General features: G+C 39.8%; 1 protein-coding gene across 1 annotated transcript; it reads left to right on the forward strand.

Moving 5' to 3' along the window:
* The first annotated feature begins 82 nt into the window (after positions 1-82).
* MED17 (mediator complex subunit 17) lies at positions 83-12054 on the forward strand. Its single transcript, XM_033052289.2, has 12 exons — positions 83-378; positions 689-855; positions 1260-1479; positions 2802-2938; positions 3037-3121; positions 4228-4380; positions 5170-5300; positions 6363-6547; positions 7074-7211; positions 8152-8269; positions 9439-9598; positions 11558-12054. Exons 1-12 carry the CDS (start codon positions 147-149, stop codon positions 11761-11763), a joined length of 1932 nt encoding a protein of 643 aa, XP_032908180.1. The 5' UTR covers positions 83-146; the 3' UTR covers positions 11764-12054.
* Positions 12055-16349: the final 4295 nt, after the last annotated feature.

Here is a 16349-nt window from a genome sequence, read left to right on the forward strand (position 1 = left end):
CATGGCCGAACTCACCCGGCACTGGTCCCGCTGCCTCGCGAGCGCCTCCGGAAACGGCCGAGCCCGTCCGGCGGTGGCCCCGCCCCCTCCCGGGCCCGCTGGCTCTGGCCCGCCCCCTGCCGAGTGCGGGCTGGGGTCGCTCCAAGATGGCCGGCGTGCCGGCGGTACGCATCAGCATCGAGTCGGCGTGCGAGAAGCAGGTGCAGGAGGTGGGGCTGGATGGCAGCGAGACCTACCTCCAGCCGCTTTCCATGTCCCAGAACCTGGCGCGCCTAGCGCAGCGCATCGACTTCAGCCAGGGCTCGGGCTCCGAGGAGGACGAGCCGGGCTCGGCGGGCCGGCCCTGGGCCGAGCCGGGCGAGGCGGAGGATGAGGAAGGTGAGAGGGGCCGGCAGCCGCAGCTCTCCGGCGGGATGCAGCTGGCGGAGGCGCGCCGAGCTGCGGCGGTGCCGGCTGCAGCTCCGCGGGTGCTGGGGCCTGGCCTGCCTCCCTTCCCCCAGGGGCTCCGTGGTGGGCAGGTCGGAATATTTGTGAGCGAGCCCCAGTAAACTGTGCTGGGAAAGGACAACAGCAGATAGGGTATCGTGGTGTATTTCGTGCTGTTACGATCTCTCTGTGGTTCAAAAATGAGCCTTACACCGTACCCTTTTAAACTCCTTTGTTTTTCCTTGCTTTGTTTTATTTTTAGGGTTGGTAAAGTTTCAGCCATCCCTCTGGCCTTGGGATTCAGTGAGGAACAACTTAAGAAGTGCCTTGACTGAGATGTGTGTGTTGTATGATGTGCTTAGCATTGTGAAGGATAAAAAGTTCATGACTCTAGATCCGGTCGGGCAGGATCCCCTTCCTCCAAAACAAGTATGTTGTACCAATAGAGCGCTTCATGTGGCTTGATGCTAAAGATCTTATTCCAGTGGATTTCTTTTTTCACATGTGATCAGTACAAAACTTATGAAAATGTTCCTGTTGATGTGCTGGTGCAGTGCTTTGAGGGTCAGAGTAAGGCTGGGAATGGGAGCTGAGGCTAATTTCAGAAGCCTCTTTGCTGAAGCTCTAAGTCAAAATGGTACTTCCAACTATATAATGCTGGTATGAAAGTAATTCTGAATAAGTTACTGGACGTGTGGCAAAAACAGCTTATCAATCACTGTCAGTTTGTTTCCACTACTACTACTACTATAAATAATAATTAAAATTATTACTACTAATAAATATTTTTGTGAATTGAAGTGCAAGTATCTCGTTGTTTTTGTTGGTGCTAGAATCCTCAGTTTCTACAGCTGATTTCAAAAAAGAAGTCATTAGCTGGAGCAGCTCAGATCCTTTTGAAAGGTGCAGAAAGATTATCCAAATCAGTTGCTGAAAATCAGGAAAATAAGCGACAAAGAGACTTCAACTCTGAACTGCTAAGACTGAGACAACACTGGAAGTTGAGAAAAGTGGGAGATAAAATTCTTGGTGATCTGAGCTACAGAAGTGCAGGTAAACATTTTCACAAGAATGGATATTTTATGGAATTGTCCTTTTGGAACTGGAAAAAGAGATTGAATATCTCATAATAAATAATTCCTATGTGAATTTACTATGTTTATGAGACCGGTTTATAAAGAGAGACCTCTTGTTTTATAGTCAAGGAAAATATCTTGCCATTTTTAATCCAGAAAGTGATTTTACAGGCTAACTGTGCAGTATTTTACTAAGAATTTGCACTGCATTTGCAATGTAGTTGGTCAGTTGACAGGCAGACTTTGTAAATCATTTTATCTATGATTGGTGTGTAAAACACTTTAAAAAATGAGAGTGGGTTACATATTTTTTTAATTAGAAAATCTCAGAATATCTCAAGTTAGAAGGGATCCAAAAAGCTTATGATATCTAACTCCCTGCTCCCCAGAATTCGCACCAGGTAAAACTAAACCATGTGACTAAGGAGTGACATTGAAGGTAGATTATTATACCTATTATTTCTACAGTTGAGAAATGATGCTGATAATATGCCTTAACTCATGTATTACATTTAAAGGGGGTGTTGATCCCAGGGTTCTAGATGCTGTGAGTGACAAAGTGAATACAGAATCACACAGAACTTGAGATGTAGGTACAAAGCAGGCATCAGAACTGGATGTATTGGGTTCCTGTTGTCATTGATGAGGGAGGGGAAGGACAAATTTAGTTATGTTTAGGAAAAAACTGTAGATGTACCCCAGGCTATGTTTTTTAGCTGTTTTAGCTGTTTTACCCTGAGCTAGGTGATCTGTGCCCTGGATGAAAAAGCTGTGCAGCTAGGACAGTTGTGGGTATCTGCTTTTATCAGTCCATGAATGACTGGTTATAGAGTTATTTTTTACAGTCAGAACATGGTCATAGTTTTAAGACTTCTAGCCAAACAACATCAAAATTCCTTTAAGTCAATAAGGGTGTTGTACCTTTAACTAGCTGCTTGGAAAGCTTTACACATTTACTTTTTTTGTCTTTTTAAACCAAATATCTTTTTTACTTCTTCCTTGCACCTAATGACTCCATTTTGAAAGACTCTTGGCTTCCCCCCATAATTATTAAATACTGTGTTAACTTACTGTAAAATATTACACATTGCACCGTGGAGGATTTAGATGCTGATACAGTGGCATAAGCTTTCTAATTTGCATGGGTTTTTTTTAAGAAGTCATTAAGAAATTTGTGTCAAGTGCAACTCTGAAGATTTGGAGACTCAGAAATACATATTGTTCTAAAACTGATAGGAGCTTTTTCATTTGCAGAAGGTGCTTAATATTTAATGTATGTCTTTGTCCTTCTTTACTCAGGCTCCCTTTTTCTTCATCATGGCACATTTGAGGTGATAAAGAACACTGACATTGACCTGGATAAAAAGATACCTGAGGATTACTGTCCTTTGGATGTTCAAATTCCAAGTGATTTAGAGGGATCAGCATACATCAAGGTTTGTCAGAGAAGCCTTAATAACCTAGTGGAGTTTTATTTCAGATTTGTATACTTGCAACAGAGAGCAAACATTAAACACTGTTCTCTCTTGCCTAGGTGTCTATTCAAAAACAAGCGCCAGACATTGGTGACCTCGGGACAGTCAATCTCTTTAAAAGACCCTTGCCAAAATCAAAACCAGGTATAGCTTATATGTTCTATGAATATGTTCTCAAGGAATGAGTTTGTGTATGATTGAAAATTTTAGCATATAGCTGGGAAGAAGAGTGAATAAGGCTTCCCTTATTTAAACTGAAATTTTCTGTATGGATGCTGCTTGGGCTTTGGGAATCATGCTTTTGAAGCATACTCCTGCAGTTTGTCATGTGTATTTATTCAGTTCTGAAACAAAATTATTAGGTTGTATTTTGAGCATTCTGGAGCCTCTTTTGTTAGACTCTAGAAGTTTGAGCCCATAACTGAAATCAAACCAAAGTGTTGTGTTTCAGTCAGTTACATCCCATTAATTCAACTGAGCTAATAATTGTTCACTCTTAACTCTGCCCAAAATGCAGAATTAAGAGTGCATCATTGAACTCTTGCACCATTGGTGTCTGTTGCTCATATGTTTTACCTGGATCTGAAACTGTGCTGGTGGTCTGTTTGTTAATTACCAATAGCTCACCTGGCAGACGTAAGTACATTGATTAATTTAATATGTGCCAGTATGTGAACTTTTGGATTAAAAAGCCATCCTTTACTCTTTAAAGTTAGAAGTAAACTGGTAGGATTTTATTTCACAGTTGTCTGTGATACAGATACTGGTGCTGTCCTGAACATAGACAGAGTGCTATACGTGAGGAGTTTCATATAGTATTGAGGGTACCTTATACATCTTGTGTGCTTACTCACCCCAGAATCTCCCAAGAATTTTGGGCCTATAAACCCTGTGAAAGCACATGCATGCACTGAACATTATTGGGTAGTTTCACCATACAGTGAACTTAATAAAGCCAGAAGTATCATTGAAAGTAAATTACATCTTAAGGAGCAGAGGTTCTTAAGGAGAGTTCACAAAAGGCCTGGGAGTGTAATACACTGTTCCATAAGAGTGTTGCACTTCACAATATACATATATGTAAAATTGAATCAAAATTAGTGTTAGTTTCTGATAATACTCCGTTTGGGTAAAAGGTACTGACCACTTTATCTCAGTGATCACACCAGGCTACTGCATAGTATCTGGCATCTGAACAAAAATCTTCTCTATGCTCTTCTCTCCTGCAAACATTGATTTATACTTTCCAGGTTCTGCACACTGGCAGACAAAGTTGGAGACTGCACAGAATGTTCTTCTATGTAAAGAAATTTTTGCCCAGCTGTCACGAGAAGCTGTTCAAATTAAATCACAGATTCCTCACATCGTAGTGAAAAATCAGATAATCTCCCAGCCTTTCCCAGGTAGGAAGCTTTTTATGACTCTTAACCTACAATTATTTGCTTAAATACTGATTGATGTCACCTTTTTTAATGCTCTGTCTTTACAAAAGAAAAAACTAACTCCTTGATTTTCAAAGGTTTTGAAAAACATAATTTCAACTAATGCACAGTAGTTTCTAATGTACCCCGTTTTCCTTTGTTATATTATGTTCTTTGTCAGCAGCACTTAAAACTGTCAGCTGTAATGCCATGTGCATGTGGCAGTTTGGAGCTGTGCATAAGTCATTGCTCCTGGATTGCATGTAAAAAGAAATATAAGACTTGAATTTTTGGGTCCTCAGAAGGACAAAAGCAAATGCTCTTTTGAGTGAGGATAATTAAACAGCATAAAGGTGGCTCAGAGTCAGTGGTGAATCCTCTGTTCTTACAAGGGGTACACAACTGATTGTATCACACAAAGAATATATTTCTGGATTGCTTAAAATGTGTGTGACAGTTAATCACTCCTTCTTTGAGAAAGGAATGGGATCCTGGGTACTTTTCTTTTTGTGTGGGATTGAGTCATAGAAATTGATGTTAAATGTGCCTGGTGAGTTCACAGTTGACCTGTCAAAGCTTCAGTGAATATCAAGTTTTACTTGCCTTTGGTGCTGTGCTCTCCACCATCATTCTTTCATTTTTCTCTGATACTGTGAATACCTGTTGTTAAACTACTGAGTATAAAACACGAAGAAAAGCAGTTCTCAATAGCAACGTTGAAAATTGTCAGTGCTCACTTTTAAAATCTTTGTTTCCATCTGCTTTGTACAGGTTTGCAGTTGTCTATTTCTCTGTGTCACTCTTCCAATGATAAAAAGTCACAAAAGGCTGCTTCTGAAAAACAGAATCCAGAGGATCATCTCTATGTTTTAGAACATAATTTGCATCAACTTATCAGAGAGGTACTGCATCTATGGCTGAAGAGTTTTTGGGCTTTTGTTCAGCCTTCTGCCTAGTGTGTGGCACTGATATAACAGCCAAGTGCCACTAGAGGCCAGTCCTTCTCCATCCATTTATAGAAGGCAACTACTGCCTGCTTGCTTTCCATGGGTGTGGGTGGTTTGGGAGTTCCAGTTAATGCCTTCATGGAATGCTAGTTCTTTACTTAACCTCAGACCTGGCTGCTCACTTCAGAAAAGCCATGCAAAGCTTTTCCTGTAGAGTTCATCAGTTCTGCCTTTTTTTGTTGCCTCTAATAGTGCTTACCAAGCATTGTCAGTGCGCATTTGATCAGGCCATACCCTCGTGAAGGAACAATTGATTGCCATAATAGCTTTGTTTATTTTAAGGTCCACTTCTTTGCTTCAGCATTTTAGATTTTTGTATAAGCTAGCAGAATAACCTGGGGTACAAGGTTGAAGTTGTGTCTCTTCAGGAAATAAGCACAGTTTTGTGTCTCTAAGTAGAATTGTAACCATGTTCCAGAGAGTGTTCACCTCCTTAGAGCATGGCTCTGCAAGTCATACAGTCATGTGGAACAGTCCAGTGTTTTAAACACTAATTTAGGGTCCATGAAGCTTTGGCTCAGTGCCCACCTTTCCTGTGGATTTCCTTTCTTTACTATAGACATCTTGCTAAAGCTTTTTGTGCTTCAGTTTTTTTTGTCTGAAGTGCTTCCTTTATTTCTTTATTTTTAGGTGACCATTCTTTCTGTCTCCATAGATGTATATAAAGAAGACTCATTAGTGGGAGCTACTGCCATGCTACCAAATTTTTGTTAGCTAGTACTTCTTTTTTTTTTTTTTCAAACACTTTCTGTAAGGTTTGAAAGATACATATACATGGGGGAAGCAAAGTATGAAAAACTGTGTGCTGTCAGGTTGATAAAGTTAAAAAGTTGTATTTTGTGAAAGTATGTACACTCAAAAAACCTGACGTGAAGCAACATATTGTAGTATACATGGTACTTTTTGCAGATACGTTATTTGGTCCCTTCTTTTTATAACATCTGTTGGTTGTTGCAGTGTCACAAGCAAACCCTGAGCTCGACAGTGATGCCACATCCAGCTAGTGCACCTTTTGGCCATAAGAGAATGAGACTCGCAGGGCCCCAGGCTTTTGATAAAAACGAAATCAGTTCATTACAGTCGAATGAAGGACTTCTGGAAAAGATCATAAAACAGGCAAAGCATATCTTTTTGAGACGAAGGTGGGTCACAAGATAAACTTGTTACAGAAACATGTACCATTATGTAGAATACAATTTATCTATTTTATGTGTTCTTAAAACTAGCTGCTGTTTCCTTCACAGTTAATACAGTCTTTTTTTCTAAGTACTAAGAACCAAAATTTCATAAGTACTAAGAACCAAAAATTATGAAAAAATACGAGTAGACAACATTCAGCTAGTGAAAAGAAAAAATACCTGCAACTATGACAGTTGCAACATAAGCTGCTGATAATTGTCCCTACTTACCTCAAACTTCATAATCCTTTTTTAGTATTCTTTGCAGTGCAGTAACTGGTACTGAGTAATACCACTTCAGTACTGCTGCAGAATGTATGAGAAATGTACGGAATAAACAAGTGTACTTCATTAGCACCAGAACAGTGCTGAAACAGAATTTTGATCCACATGTTTCTGTTAAATCTAATAACCTCCTTGCTTTCTGTAAGCCAAATAGCAGCACAAGCTGTCAGGATTATTGTGTGTGGAATATGGCTTTATCTTGTAGAACTGCTCGAACCATTGACAGTCTGGCGAGTCGTATTGAGGATCCTCAGATTCAGGCTCACTGGTCCAATATCAATGATGTTTATGAATCCAGTGTTAAAGTTCTAATAACTTCTCAAGGATATGAGCAGATATGCAAGTAAGTATGAGAATGCATGTCCTGTTACTTGTGGAAGCATGAAGCAAAGGCAGCATTGTGCTTTAAAGGTTTAAGATTCTCTGCAGAGAGACAAGTAGAAATCCATTATTTGTGTGTGTTTGTTTTCCTGACTTGACTGTGGGGTGAACAGTCACCTTAAGAAAACTTCACCCTCTTTACCCTTTAATGAAGATGTTTAGTACATCTTTAAATGGTACAGTTTCCTTTCAAAGAAGACATTTAAGATGAGAGTGGACACTTAGGGTTGGGATTTACTTCGGGTAGAGATGACTGAATACAAAGTATCATTTGATGTGCTGCAAAGCTCATCGCTGCTCAGTCCTAGCTTGGTTGCATAGGTACTGAAATGTGGAACTCATGTAATTCATGCAATAATTATGCATGTTGTTACCGAAATATGAGATTTCCTGTTCCAGAAAGAAATGCCTGCAGATTGACCAGCAGTGAATTCATTAATGCATCAACCATGGTTTTTTTCCATTTGGAGCAGTGCTGTCTGGCTGTGACCGCAGTGTGGGGCAACCTGCAGTCATTGGTGCATTCCCAGTCTTGGTTCCAGAGTACATAAGCTGCCCACATCTTGTCTGTAGCATAGAACACACCATTTTTCCCTGCACGACTGGAAGGAAACTTGGGCACAGGGACAGGCAGGGAGCTGCAAGGCTTGCTTGATCTGAACAAGTGGTAGGCCAGATCTGGGAGCATGCCACAGAATATGTTACCTGCCATATAGAGGGAGCTGCTGTGGTGACTGGAAATGAAACTGGAATGTTTGGAGTTGCTGTCACATTCTGTAGGCTTTGCACCATCTGTCTTAGAAATTCTTGTCAATGACTGGGTGGGATTCTGTGTTCTTGGTTTTCTGTTTTCTTAAGTGTTTTAATGCATTTTGAATAAATATGGATCTTGTCTTCAAAAGATCCATTCAACTACAGCTGAACATTGGAGTTGAACAAATCAGAGTTGTACATAGAGATGGAAGAGTTATTACTTTGTCCCATCAAGAGCAAGAACTACAGGATTTCCTTTTATCTCAGGTAGACTCATTTACGTTATTCTTCCTTTTCTTGTGATGTTTGGGATACAGAAGAAGTTAGAATCTCACTTTTATCTATGTAGAAAGTATTCAAAAGTTCAAATTCAGATAGTGATGATGGGAAGCTGGATGATTGAATTTTTACTGTGTTTGTGTAGAGTCTTAAGCAACTGTTACTAAAGTATATTGTCATTTTTTTACTAGGGTCAGTAGTCATAATAATTTTTCCCTCATTTAAAATGCATTCTTTATGTTACTCATTATGAGAGAAACAAGTTGGTGGTAATCATAGCAGACAATAAGGTATTCTATATATGAAACTTACTGTAGCCAAGTTCTTAATGAACCCACAATTACTGTCATTTCAACATTGTCCATTAATGCTCGCTTTGCATCTGTCGTTACTAAATCCGCTGATACTTGAATGAACTCTGTTTTCTTAATTGCTTAGAACAACCTGCTGGTTTTATTCAGAAGTAACAATCTCCCCACTATGCATTATAAATAGTCAAAATACAGGTCTTTAATAACAGTGGTTAGCCTGTTGCAGTTATATAAAACTTCATGACACAGAAAACAAGTCCAAACAGATTCTGCTGAGGTCATATCTTTTTGGTCAAGTGTTGTTAGACTTGTTCCCAGAGAACTGCTGAACGGTGGTGGATATTTCCTTATTACAAGGCTTAAGTCATGATACAGGAAAACAGTATCATTTAAACTCCTAAGCTGTTAGAGCTCAGTGCTTACGCTTGAGCATTAATGAAGATAATCATGCGTGCGAGAACCTCAACTTTTTTTCCCTGAATTTTCTCTGCTAGTACTTATATTTTTATATATTTTACAGCAGAAGTCTTGTTTCTCCTGAAAGACAGGATTGTTTACAAATTAATTTTTTGAGACCTAAAAAGATTTTTGTAAATTGAAAGCAATACTTAAGTAAAATGGCTAAGCGCATATACCTATGAAAATTCCATTTAACTCCATAATAGAGGTCTTCTCTGTCTGTAGATGTACTAGTCTAAATTAATATAAAAAAAGTTCCTCTGAAAGTAGAGAACTTAAAGTCACTTTTATAAATAACTATTGTACAGAAAACAGTCTTTCTAAACCAAATAATTCTTTCTGTGGTCTGCAAATATTAAACAGAAAATAAACTTCTTGTTGTTTCAGATGTCACAGCACCAAGTACATGCAGTTCAGCAGCTTGCAAAAGTTATGGGATGGCATGTGCTGAGTTTCAGTAATCACGTTGGTCTGGGACCGGTGGAGAGCATTGGCAATGCATCTGCAATAACTGTAGCATCACCAAATGGAGATTATGCCATTTCAGGTAGTGTTTCCTCTTGCAAATAGAAGTCAAATCTTTCTGAGAGTGTTTGTAGAATATTTTACTATGCTGTAAATTGATGCTATGCTGTAAAAGTCGAGAGACTATCTCTTTTGTATATGAAATTAAGATCTAAATAGAATCAACACCTCGCCTAAGAAGCCACTTCATATAAACCTGATTTAATTTACACAGGCTTGAAAATATTTCTTACAGTTACCATGGAAAATTACATATATATTCTATAATATGTTTTATATGAGTACATTTAAATCTATTATTTTGATAAATATTATAAAAATGTTTGTTTTTATAATATATAAATATATAATTAAATATATGTATTATTATTAGCATAGAAAAAAAGAGATGACAGAAATCATCAGGATCCTGAGAGAAGGGGATAAACAACAGGATCACTACTCCAGACTTAGGGAGCACAGAGTTTGATCTCTTGTCTCTTTGGGGATCTTTTTGAAAGAATCCTATGGGATATGATCCTATGGGATGGAAAGAAGAGGGGTCTGAGAGTGCTGTTTGATTATTGTTTTCAAGGGTCACGTCTTTCAAGCTTGAGAATGGTCATTCCTAATGTTCAGGAATTTGTGCAAAGGTGACAGAAGTCCTGTTGGTATGAACAAGGAACTCATGACTGAACTCATGACATAGGAAGGAAGCTTCAAGAGATTTTAAGTAGTTGACCCACGAGAGATATAGACTATCCATTGGTAAGGGTAGGAAGCTAAGGATAGGATAGGAATCTGATGAGGGATGTACAGGGCAGCAAGAAGAGCTTCAACAGACATGTCAGCAGCAAGGGAAAGATTATGGAAAATGTGGGACTGCTGTTAAACAGAGGGAATGCCTGGTGGCACAGGACATGGAGAAGGCCAAGGTACTCAGTACCTTCTTTACTTTGGTCTTAAGACTGGCCTTCAGAAATGGGTCTGTGAGACCCATGAGAATTTTTGAAGCAAAGATTCAGCCTCAGTAGTGGAAGACCAGGTTAGAGAACCTTTGAACAGACTAAGACATATACAAATTCATGGGACCTGATGGGATGTATATCCATGACTGCTGAGGGAGTTGACTGGTGTCACTGCAAGGCCAGTCTTGATCATCTCTAAAAGGCCAGGCTCAGGAAGGGCTCATGAGGACTGGAAGAAGGCAAATGTTACATCCTATGTTTAAGAAGGAAAATGTGGGGAACTGCAGTCTTATCAGCCCCATTGCAATTACTGGGAAGATGAGGAGGAAAAAAATAGTCTCAGAAGAATTTTCCAAATACACTGTGGAAAACGTGATGATGGGGAGTAGTTGGCATCAATTTATGAAAGAGAAATTATGTTCAATCAGCCTGATAGTCGTCTCTTTATAGAAGGTTAGCTTGGTAGGTGAGGGGAAAGCTAGGTGGTACCTCTCTGACTGTTTCTTTTAAAAGCCAGCACACACCACTACCCAACATGAAAACACAGAAACTCATCCAAGCCAATGAAGCACCACCACCCCTCCACCAGTCTCTCAGAATTTTGTGATTAAAAGTGACTACCTAGTGACTTAGATACTGTCTATTTGTGATAAATCCACTAGAAACAATACATTTTGCAACAGAATAGTGCAGAATACATCCAAGGAAAGAATGAGCAATGAAGCCTTCGCCCTTCCTGGCATCTCTGGGGAATAAGAAATGCATTTGTGAGGTGTACATTTTAGGGTTTATTAAAAGTTTCTCTGTCTTGATCTAACCAAGAATATGCAGTGCTAAAGCAGCAAAATCATAGAGAAATGGGAGATGAGAGAGAAAATCCAGAGAAAAAGCTTTGAAAAAGAGAGGAAGGCAATTCATTTACCTTGTTTGCTTTCAGCATGTTTGGAATTGAGTAGAAATAAAGTACAGAACACACAAGGAAGAACAGTTAGTATGAGTGTAAAAATGCTCACTGAAATCTCCTTTCACCACAGTACGTAATGGTCCGGAAAGCGGCAGCAAAGTCATGGTTCAGTTTCCACGGAGTCAGTGCAAGGATCTCCCCAAGGGCGATGTCCTGCAGGACAGCAAGTGGAATCATATCCGCGGACCGTTCAAGGAAGTGCAGTGGAATAAAATGGAAGGGCGTAACTTTGTGTATAAAATGGAACTCCTCATGGCTGCCCTAACTCCTTGCTAGTGAAGCGTCAGCCTCTCTCTGAGGGCTTTGAAGTGTCTCTCTGCAATGATAACTGCCAGTGCAGCAAAGGGAAATGGGAGCTATGGGCCAATACAAGAAAGCAAAATCAAATTTATTTCCTGTACAGAAATAGCCATTTTGGTATTTGTAATGAAACCTTTTTCAGTGGCATATAAAATATATACAGTTTTTTTGTAGAAGTTCCTTTCAGCTATATCTTTGAAAATTGCTCTGTCCAGATGAGTAATTAATGTATTTTTTGTTTATAATATTAAATTTGGTAGTCCTTGAGTTGAAGCATTCTTGAGTTGGAATTTGTTTGTACATTGATAGGGATTCTGGGTGTCTCCTTTATTTCTGAGAAATAAGTTTACTTGACAGTTTAACTTGAGAGTGTTAAAAAGTCACTACCTGTGGCAAAAGTCTTTTCTCTCTGATAGTCTGTGTGATGTCAGCTACTTTGCTTGTTTTTCCACCTTGTTTTTTGCAAGAATATATTGGAAAGGGTTTTACTTGGCTTGCAAAGTTCTGACAATTTGAGTTTGTGGGTAACTTGTAACTTAGTGACTGGATAGAAGGAGGTGACTCTCATGCAGTTAACCTCCACACTTTCACATCTGTCTCTTTCTCCTGTATACTCCATGATTATCATCCAGGGAAATACAGTAAATTCACGAATACAAGCTGCACGGAGTATAAGCCGCATATCCGGTGTGTTGGCAAACATTGATGTCTTTGTCAATAAATAAGCCGCACCCGGAATATTAGCCGCACTTTAGTTCGCCGCAAACTTTCACAAAGTCGTCATTTAGTAACACAATCGCGGGATCGCCGGGGCTTACTGGCTTACTGCCGACCTCGGAAACATTGTTTCCAAGTGAAAAAAGACACACCCTTTATTTACAAGCCGAAAAAGACAGGAACAATAGTGTGGTCATTTTGCGAGCATTCCCAATGGATCCGCGTTGCCTTTAAACAGCCGCTCAGCCGCGCGGGCAGGCAGCTGAGCTCCGAGCGGAGCCACATCTCCGTGCTGGCACAGGAGCGGCCGCTCTGGCCCTCGCAGCCCCACGGTGCGAGCGGCCGCTGTAGCCCTCACAGCCCCGCGGGGCGAGCGGCCGCTCTAACCCTCTCCCTGTGGGCTGAGCAGCTCCCCCAGCCCTCTCCCTGCGAGCCCAGCCAGCCCCGCAGCCGCACAAGACTGAAAACACTTTAAAAAGTGCAGAGAAATATCACACACTTTTATCGAACTGCCGAGGTAACTCACCGAGGTAACTCACCCCAATAACAACCCCCGCCCCTCAGTAACGCCGCCATCCACAGGCAGGCAATAAGCTGTTCTCTGATTGGTTCATCGTCGGAACAACGGGAAACCATGGATTTCAAACTGTTTCAGCTCGGGACTGGACTGGTATGATACTAGGTAAGAGGAGATATCACATTTTTGTTCATAAATTAGCCACACCCAAATATTAGCCGCACTTCCGGGTTTCCACCAAAATTTTTGTCTAATTACTGTGGCTTGTATTTGTGAAATTACTGTAATAATATCTTCCTAAATATCAGCTCTTTTGAGTTCTTTCAAAATAAAAAAGTTACGTTTTGTATAGTTTTGGTTATAATTGTAGCCTTCTTGAAACTTACAGTATGGTGTTCAACAAAGCTTCCTTTTTTTTTTTTGGTACTTAGGTGCTAAGGGTCTTTGCAACCTGTCTGTGTCAACTGGTTCATATTCCTGTCCATATTGTCTTATGAGGTGTTGGTCTGTATGTATATATATATGAACTTCTTGCACATAAACATGTTTGAAATGAACATGACACTTCCATGGTGACAGTTGTTATTTTGTTGTATTCTCAAGTATAAAGAGCAGTTATAGGAAAATGACTAACAAGCTGCTGCACAGCATGTAGCTAAAGCAGTTCTTGCACTTAACATTGGTGTTTGGCCAGCATGGAGCATCTTGTTGCAGTTCCTGGAAGTACTTGCTACTGTGGGACTGAACTAAGAGAGAGAAAAGGTTTTCCTTTCAGGTGCTCATGTGTTACCCAAGACAACTGATGAAAATTAAAAGCCCTAGTTGAAAATAGTCTCCTGATCTTGAAACAGGGCTGAGCCTAAACTAACCCCCGTGATGCCAGGTCCTGTATTGCTGTGCCAGCAGACATTCTGTGATTACAGGCAGAGGGAGGGGGTTGTTCCTTGGTGAACAGTTCAGCCAACAGCCTGATCATGTGCTCATGCATCCGGCTAGATGAGGTTGTTCTGACTTCTGCCAACACAACAAATCTCTATTAATAATTAGAAGATGAGTCTATGAAACTTGAAAGTGCCTTACATTTTATTGCTCTTAACCTAAATTGACAGGTCTGCATGTAGCAATAGCCTTTTCATCAAGTAAGTTCTTCGCTACCAAGTAATCAGATCACTGTGGCTCTATTACAGTCTCATGGTTGCAGCACTTCTCTCCTGAAAAGAAGGACACCTCCTGTGTTGCAGAAGGGCAAGTTCTGCATGGTAGTGTGAAAACACTTATCAAGGCTTCTAGGTGTAGCTGAAAAAACCCCGCAGTAATAATAACAAAAAAATTATTATAGACCTGGAGAGTCTGTGTTTTGTTGTTGAATACATGGGGTTTAGCAATTTTAATGGAAAACAGACTGATGAGACATCTAACAGAGAGACAGTCTTGAAACTTGGTAGTGCATGTTTGAAGATGAAATTATGACAATAGTGAATGATTAAGACCTTTTCAATTGATTGCCAAAGCAATCTGATGAACTTGAACATCTCTTTAATTCAAGTTAAAAGGTAAAATGCCTTAATCCCTTTGATCATCTATGCTGTAAATATTAAATTTGCCGCTATTCTGCGGGGAATTTACAAGTATAATAAGAACAGCTATTAGTTTCTGAATTTCTACTGTAACAACCTTCCATAAGACTTTAGGTGCTTCAGGGTAACAAGAAACTGCTACAGTTTAGCCTCACATTCTGTCCATCAAATATTGGCATTAATAATGCATATTGACAAACATAATTTTCAGAAAAATGTATTTTTAAAGTAATGTTACCTATGTAGGGTAAGCATGTTAAATTGTGGATCAAATTTTTGTATGAGGAATTGTCTATAAGTAAAGCTATGTACAGGCTGAATGTTCTCACCCAATACTGTTTGAGTCCCTGCTATACAGGATATTACTACCTAAAAGTGAGGTTGGCAGCAGGTTCAATAGCCAAGGATGGGTGCCTGAAGTTGCAGTGACTTCAGCCAAGCTGGAAGAGGTAGAACAACTGTGCTAGTTGTAAACTTCTTTTGTTGTAGTACATTTTAAACGGAAGAATTTAAAGTGTTCATTTCCTACTTTCATCCCAGATTTCTAACATTGTGGTTTAAATGTGTGTGTGACCTCTGCAATCACAGCAATGCACTGGAATGGTTATTCATGTCTGGATACATTTCCTGACTTCCTCTGGCAATTGCAGTGTTCAGGTCAGTATTAGCAGATAATAGTGGTTTTATGTGTAAGCTGCACTTTTTGTACTTTCTAAGTCTGGCAGAGCACCTGCTGGATATTCAGCTCAGCCTAATACCTGGCTCCACATTCAAAGTGCTTTAATGCTTTTTGCATTAAAAGTCTAAGATTTAGGGCTCAAAAAGAACCCCTAACGATGTTTTCCATATTCTGTAAGCGTGCTTTACCAAGTAATTCAAGTTGGTGATTGAAACATGCACTTAGAGTTTCCCTGTTGTCAAAATTTAGTTCACTCAAAGACATAAAAGATGGGCAATATACATTTAAAGCAGTGAATTGGAATAAACTGTTACTTGTCTGTGCTGTATCTGATACTTATTTAATTTCTCACCTTTTTTGACCTGTTCTAGATGTAGGAAGGAGCAAACGGCAGAATCTGGTACCTCAATTTATGACTGGAAGAGAGGCCCTTTGTACTACAAATGGCCAGCTCAGTATGGGATGGCTTAAAGGTATTGTGCACAGGGTGCTTTGGCTTGTTTGGCACCTAGCTGCATCACTATGGACTTGTTGAGAAATTCCCTGAACATTTTTCCAAATGGAACCCATTGTACCTCTGCACTTGAGCATTCCAGTCCCTGACCAGAGGGAAAGCTCTGTCAGCCTGTTCTGTAAAAGTTTTTGCAACCAAGTGAGATGAGGTGTGAGAAAGGTAGTAGCAGCAGTTTGAGTCAAACAGCCATATGGCAATCTACAGGCACAGACTAGTCCATGGTGTCTTCCAAGTTCAAAGTTTATTTTCACACTGCAAAATTCTCATTACAAAAGCAAAACAATAATTTGTAACTAGGTCAGTTAACTGCTCTCTCACTGACAAACAGAAATGTTATTCCACCCGACAGATCTACAGGTGGAGAATCGCAATATGTGCAATATTCAGATTCAAGAAAACATTAATTGGGTCACTTCATGTTTTCTTACAACATAGGGAAAGCAAACGTGGCTTCTCAACAAGAGCAATTTTAAATTGTATTTGTAAATAGTATATTTCAAAGTAATGCTGTTTTAATTTTCCTTCTCAAATAGATTGTTCATCACTAGGCTAAGTTTG

This window comes from Catharus ustulatus, chromosome 2 (genome assembly GCF_009819885.2).
Source record: "Catharus ustulatus isolate bCatUst1 chromosome 2, bCatUst1.pri.v2, whole genome shotgun sequence".
In the NCBI taxonomy this organism is placed as follows: domain Eukaryota; kingdom Metazoa; phylum Chordata; class Aves; order Passeriformes; family Turdidae; genus Catharus; species Catharus ustulatus.

Bases quoted from the DNA above. Each gene is read 5' to 3' on its own strand.
- MED17 (XM_033052289.2), top strand. From the start codon at position 147: ATGGCCGGCGTGCCGGCGGTACGCATCAGCATCGAGTCGGCGTGCGAG. The intron at 6,548-7,073 runs GTGGGTCACAAG...TTTATCTTGTAG, and splicing joins CATATCTTTTTGAGACGAAG to AACTGCTCGAACCATTGACA. The intron at 7,212-8,151 runs GTAAGTATGAGA...TGTCTTCAAAAG, and splicing joins GGATATGAGCAGATATGCAA to ATCCATTCAACTACAGCTGA.